Source organism: Diachasma alloeum, unplaced genomic scaffold (assembly GCF_001412515.2).
Source record: "Diachasma alloeum isolate Michigan unplaced genomic scaffold, Dall2.0 Dall_scaffold_00399, whole genome shotgun sequence".
Lineage (NCBI taxonomy): Eukaryota > Metazoa > Arthropoda > Insecta > Hymenoptera > Braconidae > Diachasma > Diachasma alloeum.
In genome coordinates this window covers 285,575-305,481 of record NW_021680538.1, presented here as the reverse complement: position 1 = coordinate 305,481, position 19,907 = coordinate 285,575, and the positions used below count along the sequence as shown (strand labels likewise).

The following is a 19,907-nucleotide window of genomic DNA, read 5'->3' as shown; positions in this document are numbered from 1 at the left end:
AATTTTTCTTGAGTTAATAACCCATTCTGACATCCATTTCAATCGTTGTAGTAATTAATTTTTGTTTAGAGTTATCTAAATTTGAATTTCGTAGGTAGAAATCCCGGTTACCGACCGTTGTGTAATTCTTGCGCAATCCAAGTGCACGTGGCGCTCTGTCCGCGTCCCTCTCCGTGCGCCGAGCCGCCATTGAATGGCAGTATCGATTCTCGCAGCGTCAAAGTGACCACGTGTTGAGTAGTTTGGACTTTGTGACGGAATTTTCGAGAATTCCGCCACCTGTACGAGAGTTCACCGCAAGTTCGGAAAACTGCGGACTTTCGACCAAGTAAATTGTAAGGAGAGAGTGTGACGAGGGTGAGTAAATAATTTTAAGAGAGAGAGAATCGCGTCATCTTCCCCCCCCCTGAAGGTTAGCGCCCCTGTCGAAGGGAGATGCAACATTTCTAATCTTTAGCTCGAGCCTTGGATATCGATCATCAGAACATCCGGACATCAACATCCGCGGGAGAATAACGCTCGATTCTTTAAAACAAGTAAATTCACGTGTCGATCCACGATAAAAACGAGTAAAAATAAAATTTTCAGTTGAATTAAAAACAAATAATTAAACTCTCGATGTTTCGAGGTAATTTCCAGTTTAGTTTCGGATTGAGGGATTTACGGTTAGAGTCATTACGGTTTAGGTAAATTTACAGTCAAATGTATTTACCGGTTTAATAGATATTTTGTTAGTTTCGCGAATTCTGAGTGGAACGAGTCTCCACCGTGGATCGTGGCCGATAGACTGAGCCTCCCGGTGAGATTTCGTATTTCCGTTGAGTGTTAGTTGTTGATTGTCGAGGTTGAGCTGAAATGCTCATGCTCACTCTCCCCAGCTTACGCGTTCCATGGGGTTATTGGGCTCACTGGTACGGTTGGAAGGCCATGTGGGTGAATTTAGGCCTCTCGCCTACATGGATTGCCATGGCCCATTTTAGATTTACAGTTTTGTTAGAGGTGATTCCCCAATAAACTCCCAGGAGAGTGACAGCTACGAAATATGCACTCACTCAGTTGAAAAGTGCATTCGCGTTGATAAAAGGCGAACAACCGCCTATATTTTCCCCTCAATCCGAGTTTCGTTCGTTTCGTTTAGTAAATTCCGGTTAAAGTTCAGTTTCAAACAATTTTCAGTCAAAGGAAATAAAGTGCCAGCCACATAAAATAATAAATTATCTTCAGACTCCATATTCGGAGTTTAAATTTGAATTAACGTCCACGCGCGCGAGTTTCCACCGACTGCAGAAGTAACTCTCCGGCGACTGGTCACACGGCGCCTCAGTCGCCTGTCATCACACGAGAATCTCGGTCGAACGCTGGATGCAGTCGCAGTCCCGCCATCGTCCAAGTCGCCGCGCTTTTGGAGCAGCCCAAGGGAAAAGACGCCGAGAGAACTCCTCCTGGAACCTGGATTGGAGGAAAAATGGTAGGAATACCCTCTGACCCCAAGTGCACACTCCCAGAAGGGTAGTAGTGCACATTTTCCCCCGAAAATCCGTAGGAGGACCATGGGAGGCGAATGCACATGCTACGGCATCATCGAATGACGGCATCGTGCCCTCTCTGAAAACCCCGTATTTGTCGAACGATAAGTGCACCCATGGAGTGCATAATCGGTTCACAAATACTCTCACTATTTCTAAGAAGTGATTGTGTAGCGATAAGTGAGGAGTTCATAAATAAAATTGGGTTATGCGTGCACGCATGCTCTCCACGTGATCTGGATGTAGCTGTGGTACTGGTTTGCATTCTTTTCATTGCTCTAACGGATTGACACCTCATTTGGGAGCATTTCCGTAGCATTTTTCCCTGATATTTAATTCGCATAATAGCGATTTCTCGCCGAATAGAAGCTCGTCAGCTTCCTATAATTGAAGCGACGCCACGAGGCTCCTGATCGAGAGAGAATTCGAGAATGTGAACTGAGGGCACCTCGCGAGTACCTATTCCATTCCTCGAGTTTTCTCCTTCAGTGAATATTCATCGTCCCGTTAATTCCTCGTCGCTAGCAGTTTTCGTACACGTATGGATCTTTGTACACGCCATTTCCGGTTATGCCGAGAGATCATACGCATTTAGGCTTTTCTCCCCCTTTCTCGCAGATATTTCTCTCTCTCTCAAGGTTCATTCGTTTACTCTCTCTCTCGGGAATAAATTGTAGTAAATGAATTTAGAATTTCCATTTATTTTGGATCGACTTTGAGAAATGAAATAAATCACGAGGCAACTTAACATTATTCACGTGTCTCAGATTTCATTAATTTTCCGATCTGGTTTTGAGTGATTTTGAATATTTCTTTGGGTTGCGCGACACCTTTTCCTAAGACCGAGCGACCGATCCTACCCCGCTCTCCGAATTCCTCCGAGCTAGTCGAAATAATTCCGCAACGTCTCCCTTCAATTTTGCCTAGTTATCTTTAAGTTTAGTTTTCTTCTCGTTTGGTTCCCTTTGGCTGCGGTTCGTTGATACCGCCGAAACAAACATCAACTGGCGCCCGACATCAGTTCCTCAAAAGAGTAACTGGCTTCTCGTTTTCCGGTTATGGCGTTTCTATCGTTTCTACGATTTTCGAGAACTTCAGTGAACATCGAAGTGGAAGAGGCCGAAGGTGACACACTACGGCTACCGTTCAGTATGGGATTTTCTGCGGGTTTACGGTTTCGGATCCAATCCGTTCATTTTAGTCTACGTAGGGAAAAATCTCCGTCACAACTTATTGTGCCGTTCGTGAATCGATTATTACTGACGAATTGGGAGTTATTATTAGTGTAAGATAATAGTGGATGAATTAGGAACATTTTGAGCGACCTGAGTAACATATTGGACGAGATTAAGGAGTTTTGACTGCGGCGTAGGCGAGTGGGAAATTGCGTGGCATTCGCTGGTGAGTTTCGCACATATGTTTGGTGTTGGAATTCGCATGCCTCGAGTTAATTTCGCATTCTTTTCTCATCGCAGGGTTCTTGGATCATAATTTATTGATTTTGAGGCCTTGCTCTGTGCGTCAGAGCTTAAATAACGCCCAATAATTGCATTAATCGCCTGTCAGGTTTTGCGAGTTTTGACGCCGCGAGAGATTTCGCATCTGTCTCTCTTTTTCGATGGTGGATTTCGTACTTCTCTCTTGCACCGGTAAGGATAGTTTTATGTCGTTTAAGTGAGTGATAGGGGTACGCACGAGACTCAAACGAGACTTCACTCTCGTGGGATTGTCTCGTTCTGGAACAAGATGGAAATTTTCGGGACTGTCCCAGTCTCGAAGGGCATAGCATTGCCCTCCTTTTTCAAGGTTCACGAAAATTCATCTCCTCTTATTCTCTCCTTTTCCCTGTTTTTAACGTGCACGAGACCGAGACCAAGACTGAAACCGAGACCAAATATAAAAAACCGGAACAAGTGAACACTGTGACGAAACAAATTATTTCCAAGTCATTACCAGAAGAGACGATAGTATGCCTTTTGAAACTGAGACAGACCCAAAAATTTCCATGTTTTTTTAGAGCGAGACTATCCCTTCAACGTGAAGTCTCGTCTGGGTCTCGTGCGCAGTGCTAGTGAGTGAATATTTCGGGAGTTTTGCGTTGGGATTTTTGGATAAAAGCCGTGTAGTTTCCGACTTCTTTTGGCACTTCTGCGCTAGAAGCCTTCTCGAATACTTCGAGCTCTCTACCTTTCGGTCTTACCAGTCATTATGACTTAATTAATTAGACGTTTTATTCATTTAAGAACTTGTCGGGATTTTTGCGTTCGTTCGATTTTCTCGGGATGTAGTTCGATTTCCATTTCGCTCCGGTCGTTTCAATGGTGCGTTCATCGCCTCGGGATGAAATATCCCTGAAAGTACGGAGTCATTAAGATTTTCGTGTACCGACGGCCTGTTAGAATTTTTTGATGATTTTTCCATGCGTTCACCGCCTTCGTTAGAGACATTCTCATGCGGTTTTCGTTTTAAGGTCACGCCTCCGTAGACTCTACGCGCCGCGTCCGTCGTTTTAGCTACCACGTGTTCGTTTTATGCTTTCGAGCCCGCGCGTTTCCGAGAATTATGTTGCGCTAGGATTTGTCTTGTAATTTGCGTTTGCTGCGCCTTAGAAATTTCGGGTTTTCTTTGAAATTCCTAATCTATTACATTCCATCGTCGGGGATTATTTTTGAAATTCGGGATGATAAGTAATTTTTCTTCATTATTGCTAACTTAGCCAACTCTCGTTTGATATTGAATTCGATATTCTTTTTTTTTCCATTTTTTTTCATTTTTGAGATTACTCATTTTATTTTGGATTTATTATGTTTTTTTTGGGTCTCTCTGCATACATCGCGTGATATTAATTACGGTGTGATATTATTGTGATATTATGGAATTATTATTATTAGTTTTGATGGATATACATATTTTTTTTTTGGCTCTCTCCCTCACTCTCAGAACGGGCTATGGGCTTTTTGAGACGATTATTACTTTTTTTTGTTTTATTTGATTGCTGATATCTATTTTTTTTTGTTTTTCTGAGAACGGAACGTAACCTCTTTTGTTGAATTTTGGAGACAATATAGACCCGTACATTTCAGCATTAAATTTTGGCCTTGCGTCCTTTTAGGATAAGAGCCCAGTGACCCGTTCTACACCTGAACCTACCTCTCTCTCCACAACCGACCCCCTCAGCAGCGCAAGCACCCTGTCACCTTTCCCTTGGCCCCCTTAGGTTTAATTTTTTTGTGTTTTGAATCTTTGGTTTTGTTGTATTTTTCCGCTTCGACCTAATTTCGGTTTGCTGTTTCCGTCGAGACAAAGAACAACTGGCGCCCACAATCATCGAGTTTCAGTTTTCTGACTTTACCAAGGGAGAAGGACGAGATAACGTTCATTTTTATCCCCAATAAAAATTGACCACGTTACAAGCAAGTACAGTTTGACATCTGGATCAAGGTGAGAGATTTCATGCCACTCAGGACGTTGATACCGTTTATTGGATTCAATCAACATGCGGAGAGTTGGATCTTGAGCTTGCAGAGTTGGCCAATCGCAATCATCATCAGCGATGCGAGTGGTTGGAAAAACGCGTTCCTTTTCCTCTTCGCCTCGCCAATTGAGTACTTCGCATTTTCTACAGTAGCTCGACAAACCATCGGCATTTCTATGAAGATGACCTGGCCTGTGAATAATTTCGGAATCGTATGCGATGTAACGTGGTATTTTTGATGTTTCGACCGTTCAGCGGTTCGCTGAATATTTCAGACGAGAATTCACTTCATTGGCGAGGCGAGAGCCATTTTGAATATTTTTGGACCCCTTTTCTAATTATTTTTGTTTTGTATCGAATCGTATCGAGGGATGGAGTCTGAATCGACGTGGGATTCTGGAGTTGTCTTCGGATCGTGGACGTTTTGTAATGCCAAGTAGTGGGATTCAACGTTTTGAATGGTCCCACATAGAAGAAGGTTCATCTGGAAGTCCGAGCGGCGGCGCCAGATATGGAGTCAAGTGATTGGAGACTCAGGGAACGAACTATACATCGAGAAGGATCAACCTGGACTGACTTCAGAAGTCCGGAGAAATATCCATTGTCAGAATATTTATTAATTTAATATTTTTGTGAACATATTTGTTCGCATTGGAAACTGTTTTAACATCGCACATTGATATTACGGACGTATTTTGAGTTTTGTATTTTGGTTGGCTCTGGTTGGAGAATGACTCCACCGTCCAATCACAGCAGAGCTGTTGTCATAGCGGACCAATCACGACATAGAATAATTGGGGAAACGTTAGCGCGTGGGTCAGTTGTACCGACTACGACACTTCTCAGTTGGACGTCCAGGGGACCGTTGTGCGGAATTATCTGTCTCATATTAACAGTTTTCTTTGTAATATTTCTCTGTAGACAATTTGGATATCGGGATCTGAAGAGTTATTTGACTTGCTTCTGACGTATTGGAGAAGGCTTGAGACTTTTTCTATCGTTGGCAGATTTTTGGGAATCGGTGAGCGGTGGATATATTTCGGAATATGTGTTAATGTCTTATAAGGAGCAAGAATTAAAATTTCTCTAGTTTGTCGGACGTTTGGTTCCGTGGCGATTGACGCCATTAGTTACCTTCCAATTTTCTGTTCGGATTCTTGCCCGTTGTTCGGCAGAATTAATTTTGTGCCCGATTTAGTTTGATTAATTTATTCGGTTAATTTTTGAGACTTCAGATTTTTCTAGTTGAATTCAGTGATTCTAATTGTGTTGGTTACTCTCGTTTCGCCAAAATCGCCGTGAATGTATTATCGATTTTTCTGTTATAATGGCGATTGAAATCGCCAGTGATATTTCCGCTTGAGGTTTCAATTTTGTTTTCTTTTCGTGGCTTCCGAAGCCAAACAGCATCGCGTATATTAGGCATTTGTTTAAATCGGAGACCGTTAATATCTCGAATTTATAGGTATTGTTAGAGGAATTTTAGCGTCATTTGCCGACGTTCGAGTTTTCGTCTTCTTGCCGGTTGATCCGTCCAGTTGGTTACCGGTAGTTTTGTTACGTTCATTCTTGAGGCAATCGCCCTCTAAATAGCACATGTTCATTAGATTTTATTCTCGCCGCTTCTGGTGGACGCGCTCGACCTCGGGGTAATAGTGGATCCCTGCACCGCGGTTATTCTGAGTCAGTGGTAATTGTACTAGTTATTTTAACGTTTGACTTCCTTTTTTGACTACGGAATATTTGACCCCTCTTGGCAGTTGTTTTTAATTTTGACTAGTATTTTATCATTGGACACATCGCGGTTAGGGAATTGTATTGTGTCCAGTCATTAATCGTTTATTTATTATTTTGTTATTTGTTTGTTTTTATGTTGATTACCGAGGCTGCCGAGCCTAGAATATCGAGAATAAGATCAAAGCTAGCTTGCGATTCAGTAGTTCACTTGAAAGGAACTCTATCTTCAGTTAGAGCGTGGAATGGTTTAGCCATAGGTGCAAAGCTTTTCACGTATTTCCTGTAGTAGGAATATAAATCAAGGAAGCTTCTGAGTTCACGCTTAGTTTTAAGAATTGGCTATTCTGTAGTAGATGTAATTTTGTCTGAAGAGCATTTAATTTCATTTTTGGAAATTATATGACCTAAGTAAAGAAATTCATGCCTCAAGAAAACGCACTTTTTGATATTTACTGTTAGGTTAGCTTCAGTTAAGCGAGAGAATATCAATTAGAGATTACGTAAATGTTCATCATAATTTCGACCAAAAACAATAAAGTCATTCAGAAAAACACGACAAATTTTTCCATCCAAGCATCACAAAATTTCGTTCATTATTCTAAGGAAAGTTGCAGGAGCATTAAACAGGCTGAATGAAAGAATTTTGAATTGCCATAATTCATCACCGATTGCAAAATGTATTTTCTCTTCAACCCTAGGGTCTAGTTCGACTTTCCAATAACCGCTTTTTAAATCGATTGTTGAGAACCAAAGAGATTCAGAGGCAAAAATTTCTTCGTCGCTAGGTAAAGGCATGGAATCTTTTTTGGTGACGTCATTAAATTGGCGATAATCGACACAGAAACGGAGGGAACCATCTTTTTTTCACTAGGACAATACGAGAAGCTCAAAGGCTGTAGCTAGGTTCAATAATCTGCTGTTCTTGCATGTTCTCAAGGAGTTCAAAAAGTTTGTTACGACAGTGAAATAGAACGCTGGGAGGGTTTTGTTTGATTGGATTGCAGTTTCCAGTATTAATTACATGTTTCGTTCCCGGATATTTAGCTAAATCATTAGAATCGGAAGAAAAGCGTTCTTGGTAATTCAAGAGGAAGTTATTGAATTTTCCCTGTTCTTTTTCTTTCAATAATTTCCATGAATGGTCAAATGATGAGAGAAAGAATTCAGGGATATTTGAGGAAAATCCAGAAACTTCTTGGGAAATTGTTCATCCGACCAAAATCACTTTTTTAGGATTATCATTGTCAAACTTTCTGTTGAAAATTGACTGGAAATCTTGTGAAGGCCAGATTTATAGAGAAAATCTTATCCAAGGATATCTTCTATAATATTCGCGAAAACCGCGTTCAGGACAATAAAGAAATTTTTAATGGAAATAATAAATTCTTTGTTAGTTTGGTGACGAACTTTTTCGCCAGAAACAGTCATGATTGTGATATTTCTTGTAGAGTCCTAATCCAGTCGGATTGTTATTTAAAAATTTCGGATTGATCAAAGTTATGTCACCAGCTGGATCAATCGTCATAGAGCAAGAATGATAATTAATATTTCCTTTTAGTTTCAAATTCAGAATTGGATTTGGATGCCATTTTTTACCTGAACACATTGAGAAATATCGAAATTTGATAGAGTCAATCCGTTTCCGAATGGATTGATTCCATTTAGTTGTCCGAATGAGTGTGGGTGCTGGAAGATCTGTTCTGGTTTGAATTTTTGTTGTTTGGAAATTTTGATTTGAAATTCCTACTGCCATTGTTGAAATGACGGTACGGATAATGATTATTACGATTTTGGTTGAATTGTTGTGATGAATTATTGTGAGAAGTGCTTGGTCCATTCTGATTGCGATTATTATTAGGGCTTCTGCAATGTTTGGCATAATGGCAGAAACCTTGGCATTATAGCACTAACCTCTTGTCTTTGTATTGAGAAATCTCTTCTGTTTGTTATAATTTGATGGGGAATCTCGATATTCGTTTGTAATTGAGAATTGCATGAATTTTGAGGTTGACGTTTGTTAATTACGGAGTTGAAAAACGAAGTCAGTTCAGTGGCCCTTAGATTTCAAAGTTAGTTCAATTTGTGTATCATTTATTCAATCGATAAATGCGCAGTATACAGCACGATCACGTTCCTCCTCAGAAGAGTTCGAATAGGCCCGAGGGCTGAGTCGATCAATCTCTTCCGATTAAATGACGTAGCTTTCGCCTTTTTCTCTTTTCGAGATAGTAATTCATTGTAGTACATCCGCGAAAGACGTTTCTCATCCAATTTGTTAGCTAGTATTTCTGAAAGCCTTTTGTAATCTGATTTATTTTGATTTGTTATTTTAGAATGCATTGGAGGGCGTTGAAGTTGGACTAAAGGCAACTCTGCAGGCTGAACTACATTAGAAGTTTGATATTGAAGGTTCAGAAGATTTTATGGAGGATTTGACGGTATTAGTTGTCCAGAGGGCTGTTATTGAGAGGCCAGGAGAATTTCTGGAATGTTCAGAGGTGCTGAACGAACTCTTGAGGATTGTTGTTGGAGATTCAGGGGAGTTTCTTGAACGTTTGAAGCTTGAATGTTGTTGAGTGTTGATAAGAATCCTTGGGACATTGAAAGCTGTTGGATTCCTTATGGGTTGTTGCTGAAGATTCAGGGAGACTTCTTGAATGATCGGAGCGATCAGATTCCCCGGGCGTTGTTATTATTATTACTAATTGCTTTATTGATGCCCTGAGATACATAAAATCCTCTAAGGGCAAAAATATTCGTTGAAACATTTAATAACATTAATTTTTGACATTCGTTTACATTGACTCGTTTATGTTCATTCATTTATTAGTTTAGTTTTCATTCATTTTTCCTCCTACATTTTTTTTGTTGTTGTTAGAGATTCAAAGAAATTCTTGGACATGTGAAGTTTCCCCATGCTGTGCAAGTTGTTGTTCAAGATTCTGAAGAGCTTCAGTGATGTTTGAAGCTGTTGAGTTGCACGGAAGATTCCTCAATAAATTGAAAATTTCATTTCGGGCAGTTCGACGGTCTTCTTCCCTTTCTTGCCGAAGAGCTTCTCTGATACTGGTCACAAGGTCCTGTAATTAATCCTGAAATTTATACCGAAGACGATTTCCCCAGTACTCAAGATGTGGAGCAGGATTTTTTTGATGAAGTTCTTCATCTATGAGAAAAATAGTTTCAAATCAAATAAGGATTTTAAAAAATGCTTCATGAAATAAAAAATTACTAGAAGGAGAACCAATGTCCTATGGCGTGGATCAAAAGATGGCGGATTAGATTGATGCTAGAGAGTGAGTTGAAAAACTCCGCACCAAGAACGTTGGTTTTCCTTCGAATAATTCTTTATTTCATGAACAATGTTTTAAAATCCTTATTCGATTTGAAACTATTTTTCTCATAGACATCTGAGTGTGCACTATGTTCGTTCATTCGACATTGCTCACTGGGCTTTTTTTTTCATTGCTTTGTATTTTTCCAAAATTTCTCATTCCCAGTCAGAATCAACCCAAACTGTTTCTTGGCGCTTTTTTTTTTTTAAACATTTGTTTTTGTTTTTTTAGGGAGATTTCATTATTTTTTTCAAAATAAGCAAGGAAACGTTTTTATATCCCATAATTTTTTTTATTTCCAATTCAATTCGGCTCATTTATTTTTCACACGATAGATCATCTTTCCAATTAACAATCGAAGCAAAACAAATAATTGTACTTCACAGTCATCTTTTCCACTGATATTTAATTACTTATTGCAGATGTTCCGTCATAATTTGCTTCTTCCAGAATTTATTTATGCACGGAACTCAATTGAAAAATGTCTGTGGAATTTACGGTTCATGCACCAAATTCAATTTGTAAATTCCCGGGCTCCCTCCTTGGTGTGTGTGGCTGTAGTGCAGTGGTACCAACTCCGTAACAAAAAAATTATAGGAGATAATGTGAAATAGGAGAATGTGCATGTGAACCCGTTGCTATGCGGGTAATTTTTTAAATATCGATTGGAATAAAAAAATTGTAACATCAATGAGAAAGCTTATGGTTGATGTATATAATGTAACTAAGATTATTTTTCATGTAGCTTGTCACATTTGTATTTTATTTAATGGATATGAGTGGGAGGTAGTGGAGGGGGTAGTTGCTTCGTGTATAGATACACCGCAGCATTCGACCAGTTTTGTACAGTCAGATTCAAAACTTTTTCTTGGACGATACGCTGCCGCGTATCTCGATCCGATGCTAAATGTGGTCGATAGCCGGAAGCGTAAGGACCAGGAGTTTCCTCCAAATTCGCCCGTCTCCGTTTCCCTCTGTCCGACATAATTATTCATAATTGACTCACCAGTTAAAGGTTTTCGACAGCCGGAAGTAAAAGTCTGATAATACCAGAAATTTGATAACAGGAACTCGAAAGCCAATACTTTGCTTCAACTTCCAGTGGGATGGAGGATTTTTGAAAGTTGCGTACTTCATTTCATTGTAGTTTTTTTAAATCTTTTCAGGCACGTAGATTTTAATTTATCCCACTTCTGACACCAATGTTATATCCAACGAAGAGTAAATCAATGACAGAGGTTAACTCAAGTGATTGGGGCAGTTTATTAATTACGAGATCTTGCACAAAAGCTGCAGCGAAAGACAGTCAAATATCCAAAACTACTCAAAAGATAGTCGTTGCCAAGGGAGCTTTTTGAGATCCGTTCGATGATAGACAGTTGAATTAGGGTTCGAAGGGGGATACGCAACAATATGCAATAATTACCGTATACGGTACGATTGTAATCTCAATTCTTAGCGTGTGTGTTGTACCCAGCGTGGGGGGTACTTATAATTATAGTAGGTTCTAGGCTTAAAGGGATAAATCCCACCAATGGTTCATCGGCATTTAAATATGAGAATTTATTACATGATTATAATTACTGTGTCATCTGACTGATTACAAAGAGTTTACGACTTTTGTACGCGTGGGAGTCCAATTCAGGTCTGATCTATGCAGACCCAACCGTCCCTTACATAATGCATTGATTGTTTACATTTCATCACTTGGTCAGCATAATCCAGTTACGCTGGCAAGTGTCACGCTGACAATGCTGTATGTCCACATATTGAACAATAACGCAATTGACCAAATTTGGGGCATAACATGTGGACTATCATTTTCTACAATCTACTGTACAGAGTGTATGTCAATTGGTACCGTATAATTGCGCATTGGGGTGGTCATCCGTTCGAACTATTTATATTCAGCTTATACCGTATCATCAATGTTTTAATGAATTACCGTATATTGTACTAAGAAAATCTCGATTTTTACTGTATATATTGTAACGTAGAATATTACGTTATAAAATCTAACGTATAGGAAGTATCCACTTTATACCGTAGAATGCGGAATTGCAATGGCCATCGTTCAAGAATAGCGTATACTCCAATATTAACATGTACCGTATACGAGGGATTGAAAATATATGCATCCACTCATACAAACATCGAAATTTTTAATTTTGACGGTATGAATTGATGATACAATACAAACAATTAATATTCAATTCATACCGTATCAACAAGATCTTAAATTACTGTATATGGTACGAATGTAATCTCAATTCTTACCGTGTAAAATATTACTTTATAAAATCCACCGTACAGAGGACGTGTCAATTTGTACCGTATAATCGGGCATTGGAATGATCATCCATTCGAACTATGAATATTCAGCTTATATCGTGTCCACAATGTTGTAATAAATTACCCTATATTGTACCACTCACGTGGAAAAATTTATATTTAAAAAAATACTAATTTTGTCTGGCGTATACCCTTTCGGGTTTTTACGATTTATTCCCTTCCCACCCCCCAACCCCCTGTTGCCGCATTTGCCGAAGGACAAGAGAAAAGCTCATTTAAGGGAAAAACCTGCCCAGGTACAGTCGTCTCTTGCGAGTCTTATATCCTAAGAAAGCTTTAATCGTCGAAAGGACTAGTTTCAATTGTTACATTAAAATCAAAGCTAGAATGATTGAAATTTGTATTTATAGAACAACGCAAAGTTTATACTCTTACCTTTTCATTAAAATATTCAATTGTAGCTGGATTTCGACGGAAAATATTCGAAAGAAGGAAATTTTGTTGAGGGATAGGATTTAAGTTGGCAATCTTCACGAATCAAGAAATCTAGAGTTGTATGGACAATTAAATTAGATTTCAATTGTAATTCTGAGAACTATTCAATTTACAAAAAGATGAGTCTACAATTTACAAAAGTTCATATGTAGTTAATTCGAAATTCCTACCCATAAAATGATCCGAAGGATCTGATTCTAATTGTTTCACAAAATTTCATTACTCACAGTTCAGTTTCGGTTATGTATCGAAAATTTTTTTGTTTTTGTTACATGGATCCTTGGATGAAGTCGTAATTAAAAAAAAAAATTGTATTGTTTTTCAGCATAAAAAAATTGAAAAAATGCCGAGTAACCATTTCAATGCGTTGTTGTAGAAAAATGTCCGAGTACTTATTTATGGATAGTTGTTTCTGGGAAATTGAAAAAAGTGCAAAAATAAGGAAGAGCGCCAAGTTCATGAAGTTGAACTTGTCATTTTGAAAAACCACAGAACTTTTCATAAGATCTAGAAACAATTTCAGCTTTTTTCTACAGTCGGCTTGGAATGTTGCAAATTTTATAAGTTTACGGAGTGGGTACGACCATAAAAAGTATGGTTATTCACACAAAGTCAACGAAAAAGAGTGTCAATACGAGTGTTTCTTAAAATAAAAATTGTTCAGAAAATTCTCAGGACCAACGTACTTGGCGCGGTTTTTTAACTTAATGCGGATCCTTATTCGGGAGTCTTGTTTGAAATTTGAGATCCACTCTGGGACTCACAAAATCGCGTTGAAGCATACTACACCTTGCTAGGTGTTCTAATCTTTAGATAGTGAATTGTGTGATTGTATTGATGGATTGTATTGGACCAACGTACTTGACCGCGCCAAGTACGTTGGTCCTGAGAATTTTTTGAACAATTTTTTTTAAATAAACACTCGTATTGACACTTTTCTTCATTGACTTTGTGTGAATAACCACACTTTTTATGGTTGTACCCACTGTTTTTTTTTTTTTACGGCTTCGGAGTCCCTTTTTCAGGTCTCATTCGGCACTCTATCCAACCCTATGCATGCGGCTGTGGATTCTACACTGTACCGCATTCGCACTTCTATAGAACATAGAAGTAGCATGGGGAAACCACAGAAAACCCATGCCGGTACGGGCGGTTCCTCTATTAGCNTTTTTTTTTTTTACGGCCTCGGAGTCCCTTTTTCGGGTCCCATTCGGCACTCTATCCAACCCTATGCATGCGGCTGTGGATTCTACACTGTACCGCATTCGCACTTCTATAGAACATAGAAGTAGCATGGGGAAACCACAGAAAACCCATGCCGGTACGGGCGGTTCCTCTATTAGCAACCTCCCGCTCGCCGGAGCCTTCCGTTGAAAAATTCGGTTCCACGGGGAATCGAACTCACAACCTTTTGCACACTAGACTTGCGTCTAATCCACTCGGCCACCGACGTCGGTATGTACGCACTCTGTAACTCACAAAAATAAACAATATTGAGATAGCATTGATGAGTTGAAACTTATAAAATTTGCAACATTCCAACATTTGCAACATTCCAAGCCGGCTGTAGAAAAATTTGCCAGAAACAACTATCCATAAATAAGTACTCCGACATTTTTCCACAACAACGCATTGAAATGGTTACTCGGCATTTTTTTAATTTTTTTTTCTGAGTAACAATACAATTTTTTAAAAAATTTTCTTCTTTTGCTGAGAAACAATATAATTTTTTTTTGAAAAAATACAATGCTTACAAACGCGCACTTGGCCGGTTTTTTTCAATTTTTTTTTTGGGGGGAATTCAATTGTTTTTCTAAACCGAGTGACTCACGTCACAAGGAAAGACCCCAGATAATATGCAACATTATTTGGATTTACTTTGCTCCAAGAACAAAATATAAATATCCTCGGAGTTCCTTGGCCATCGCCTTTTGGCAACGGTTAAATCATCGATATGTATACACTCACTTGTTTATCTTTCAAGATATCGAGTACATTCAATAGCGAAGTGGTGAACCTGGGTAAATCGATTTTGACTTTTGTCCAGATTTTGATGAATATCTCAGAATCTAAGAGAGATAGAAAATTTTTTCTCATAACCTTAATTATAACCCTCAATGGGCTCTGCAAAAAAGGCCGTACCAAAAATTTGTCTATCTCTTTTAGATTCTGAGGTATTTGTCAAACACTGACCAGTAGTCAAAATCGACTTAACGCGGATTACCGCTTCGCTACTGAATTCACATTTTTTTGTATTCTCACAAACCTCCTACGCTCCATATCTCTTGAACAAATCACCGAAATTTACATAGTTCTCTCATAAATTAAATTTCAAAGCATCGTCACTCATGGATTCCCATGCAGAAAACAGACAGAGAAAAAAAGTGGATTAGCTTTAGAAACTAGTTTCTAGATTTTAAAAACTCCTGTTCTTAAGCTTTATCCTTGGTGGGATCATAAAAGTTAACCAATTTGGGAATTGTTTTCAATAACCGATGTTAAAAAATTGCGGCCATTATATTTAAAGGGCTTAAGCGCCCCATACACAGAGAGGGAAGACCAAATATCGGGAATTTCAGATGTATGGACGGATGATTTTGCAAAGAGGGAGAGTGGGGGAGAATTCACAACCAAAGAAATTGAGTCGTTGAGTTTTTCAAAAATATCTCAGAAACTATGGGACATAGCGAATTTTTACTGCAAAATTGGGAAAAAAATTTATTCCGAAATTAGAGGAGAGGGCATGTGTTACACCCAAAAAAAAAAAGATTAATTTAAGCTCCTCACAAGCTCAAATCAAGCTTTTCGGAAAAGCTTAAATTGAGCTTTTCGAAAGTCTTAATTGAAACTTTTTGACAAACTTAATTCAAGATTTTTGAAAAGGTTAACTTGAGATTTTCAAAAAGCTCAATTTAAATTTCCGGGAAACTTAAATTAAGTTTTTCAACAAGATTGAATTAAGCTTTTCCGAAAAGCTTGTAATAAGCTTTCCGAGAAGCTTAAATTGAGCTTTTCACATCTCAATTTGAACTTTCATAAAAACACGAATTAAGTTTACTCAATCTGAACTTGAAATTGTTTAAATTCATCAATGAAAACTTCAATTTTCAGTGAATAGGAAATACGCAGTTTATTTTTCTGGTATTAATAATATTATTATTGCATTTCTATGGATACATTTTAATCCTTACATGGTCAAATTTTTTTATCTTATCATTATCTTATTAATATGACATTAATCGATTCCAACTACAAACTAATCATATTATTTACAATGGTCCCTATAATAGTACATTAGAGTACAAGGGCACAAATTTCGTTTTCAATGAATGTGTAGTTTACAGGCCGAGCCGAAGACGAGGTCTGTACACACATTCGTTGAAAACGAAATTTATTACCGAGTGCTCTATAATATTTTATGTCAAATCGTGCAGAAGTCGACCTTTAAGCAGGCTGCGCGAAGCGTGTGATAAACTCGACTTATTGCACGGCGCGATATAAACTAAATTAGAGAACGTGACGAAAAGACACATATGACTTGCCATTCCCAGCAGTTCGAATATGAGTTGGAAGATGATTTATCATGTTATGGTAATCGATATACCCCCATGAATCTTTTTCTACGACCTCGTAAGCACAGAGATTTTCATTGAATGTCACGGTTTTATATCGTTTAAAAATGAAGGATACTTGAGACTGGTTAACGTCAGGTATAATGAACTTTATTTGAGCAAAAATGGGATGATCATCATGATCAATACGAATCACTAGTATCATTTCTTCGTGATATCTAGTCCCAGAAACTTCAATCCACTTCACAATGTTTATCTCTTTCATTTATGGGGGGAGATGCCACTTGAATTTTTTGGAATTATCCAAGTCTTGAACAGCACACACAGTAATCCTCAAGAAATTCAATTTTCGGTTTAATCCATCACCAATTAAAAGTCGATAACATAATTTTAATTGAGTTCTTGTGGCCAGTGTAAATGGTAAATTCCTTCGATTACGCGATGTTCAAGCGTTCTCTTTGAAACCTTTATGTTTTGATTCATACCTATAACAGGATATTCGGGATAGAGGATCAACTTCCCTGAGTACTCTTGGGATATGTAAGCCATGATGCAATTTAGCTGTTACATTCCAGGAAGGAAAGAGCTCCTTGAAAATAATTATTTTTCTGCTGATCAAATAACCAATATGAGGGATTAAATTCCGATTGACGTAGGGTGCGGATGTGAAGTTGATAATTTCTCTTGTCACAATGTATAGTTTCCATATGTCGTGGTCTTGATCGTCCAGGTGAACGAGATCACCAATGATTGAACCAAAGTGTCTGAATAAACACAGACATTCAGATGCAGACAAATGTAATTTTTTATTCTTGATATGAGCTCTACCAATGTGAGGAGGTTTGTTCCCGATTTCTGCCCAGCCATAATCGAAAAATTATATCCGATCATTCAGAATATCTTCTGTAAATCTCTTCCTTTCGAAGAGCTTCATAAGAATACCACATAAAATCAAATTCAACGTACCCTCATCCATATCGTGCATTATGTCCAATGTATGATTAACTACGACGTGATATTAATCTAAGACGTTGAAAATACATCGCTCTTTTATGGATGTTAATGAGTAATCATTGATGTTCACATCTTCTTCATAATTCTCTACACCTCGCAACAATTCTGGATCTTCTTGAGATTGATTGAGTGCATCGTTCTTAAATACTCTACAGATTCTACAATGGTAATTAGCCCTGAAATTCTCAACAAATCCCAGGATAGAGTGAAGGCCCAAATTATCTCCAATCACTAAACAAAGTGCAAAATAAATTTGATGAGACTCACCATTTTCATCGACAACTGTGATCCTATCTCTCTCTAAATGTATTAACTCCTGCAGGAGTAAACGATAAACATCTGAATTGCAGAACGATTTTTTATCTTCTGCATAGTGAATGGAATATGTAAATATGTTTTTTAGTAAACTTTGATGCTCTGGAGGCAGCGAAAGGATAGTGTAATATATTACCCCCAATTGATTGTCTCCCATGTGTGATCCTAATTCAGCGGTCTCAGCATCGTCAGTATAAACAACCAGTGGTAACACAATCTTTCCATGGAAAAGTCGTTTGATTTTTTTTTTCCATAGATCCCCCTGTACGAAATTCTCCATCAAAGGTCCCTCATTATCGTCCAATTCTCTCATATATGTTGAAATTTGATTGAGCACTCCTGGCAATTCTAGAAATGCTTTCAGGACTCTGTTCATAGGTATGTATTGAGCTGTTGAATCCATAGGAATGAGTGTGGTCTTCCCTTGGACACGTTTATCTTCGGCAGCAGATCCTAAAATATATGTCTCTGGCTTGATGAATTCTCCAGTACTTAGAAACATTGACTCACGTTTATGTTCTGTCTCTAACCCATGAAACATATTTTCATATTGTATGAAAAGTTTGACTATACTCTCACGTTTTGTTTTTTGTATTTGATCACATTGCATCAACTCTAAATAGTTGAAAACCTCCTGTTTTAACGTTTGAAAAATCCCAGTTTTTAGTAAATCGATATGTGTTTGAACGATAAATTGTATTTGTTTTTTACTGAGTGCATCATCATTATATAATTGTGCTAAATATTTCAGAACCAATTGAGTAATTGATGTTTCAAAATCAAAATTTCCCCCACGATTGCCCATTTTTCCTCCACTATATCTCTCACTTTTCCACTATTTTCTCAATCTCTATTCACGTCTATTACTACCTACTACTCTAGATTATTCATTTAAAAGTGATATTAATAGATATTCGATCAATTTAGAGCGTTCTTAAACGATCTATAAACGCCTGGCTCTCCAACTGCTTGTCATCCTCTTCTGTTGTGATTTCATAGATTTCTTTTTGCAACAAAAACCACAAATGATGTGACTCGGGAGGATAATGAGCATTAAACACGAAAAACGCTTTGAAGCATACGTCGAGAGCTTCTGTCACTGTTTTCAATTTATAAAAGAAATCATCAATGATGACGTAAACGGCATCGACTGCCCAGCGATTTGCACCAACGAAAAGGACATATGGTTGCACAGTGCTTCCAAACCCACTTGCAACTTTGTGGCGATCTGCAATGATTGGTGCCACTTGTCCAGCAACCTATTAAATAATAATCTTCAATTAATGTTTATCCATGATTGTTGAGGACAATGGATTGGAGCAGAAAATGTTGAAAGACTTCTTCCCTAACTAGATGAATTCTCCCCAAAGTTCATCGTCAGTTTTACACTCAAATTATTTATTATCAAGATGAGTAAATATCCAACTACTGATTTGATCAATCTGCTACTTGTTGAATCGATTCACCGTATTGGTAAATGTGAAATTACTTGAGTCATAAACAATTTCAGGGGAAAATTTCAATCAACATTTTTCACTCAGAATTTTTGTACATAAAAAAAGTATTCTATTATGGATTTGATTTTTTTCTATGAAATGTAACTTCAATTAAAAAATTATAATCTTTAAGGAATTGTTACGTCCCAAATGGATTACTCTTTTATTTTCACTGAGTTAAGAATTGATCTGGATTTAGAAGAAAAGATTTAACCCTTCTGGTCGATAACTCCAGGTGTTGAGGGAAGCTATTCCTTTAGGTAGGTTCTTTCCAATCGACTACTGCGCGTAGCTGACCAATCAAACACGATTAGGACACAATTGTTTAATTTAACAATATTTATTCAATAACAAATAACACTTGGGTTTATTACACTGTTCACTATTGTAGTCTTTGAATCTTATGATTTAAGTTTCACTTGATATTTTAAATGTTTTTTTATTTCTTCAATTTTGGTTATTTCAGTTGACTTCGATTATTTTAATAACACTGTGATTTGAGTCCCGAACACCTTGAATTAGGAAATAGGATTTCGGAGTTAGAATATTCACCGGGACTTGACTTGAACTAGAAGTTTAACTTAGTGTTTTGAATAAGATCGGAAGAGGTAGTTATTTCTACTTTCCACTTTGAAGTTGTAGATTGAAGT

General features: G+C 37.9%; 2 protein-coding genes across 5 annotated transcripts in view; both read right to left on the bottom strand.

Annotated features, from left to right (window-relative positions):
- Window positions 1-19,907, bottom strand: part of LOC107041993 (ras-specific guanine nucleotide-releasing factor 1) — a 310,250-nt gene that overhangs the window by 77,365 nt on the left and 212,978 nt on the right. The gene's annotated exons all lie outside the window — the stretch shown is intronic.
- The window catches only part of LOC107041995, an 8,797-nt gene continuing 5,203 nt past the window's right edge, over window positions 16,314-19,907 (bottom strand). The window contains exons 3-5 of one of the 4 annotated variants that reach the window (XM_015262843.1): window positions 17,714-19,020; window positions 17,399-17,622; window positions 16,314-17,287 (exon numbers count right to left, since the gene is read on the bottom strand). In XM_015262843.1, the coding sequence (XP_015118329.1) occupies window positions 17,534-17,622; window positions 17,714-18,566 (942 nt within the window). In that variant the 5' untranslated portion in view covers window positions 18,567-19,020 and the 3' untranslated portion in view covers window positions 16,314-17,287; window positions 17,399-17,533. Of the gene's footprint in view, window positions 19,021-19,907 lie in introns of all 4 variants that reach the window. The other 3 variants (XM_015262842.1, XM_015262840.1, XM_015262841.1) reach the window with 3 other exon arrangements.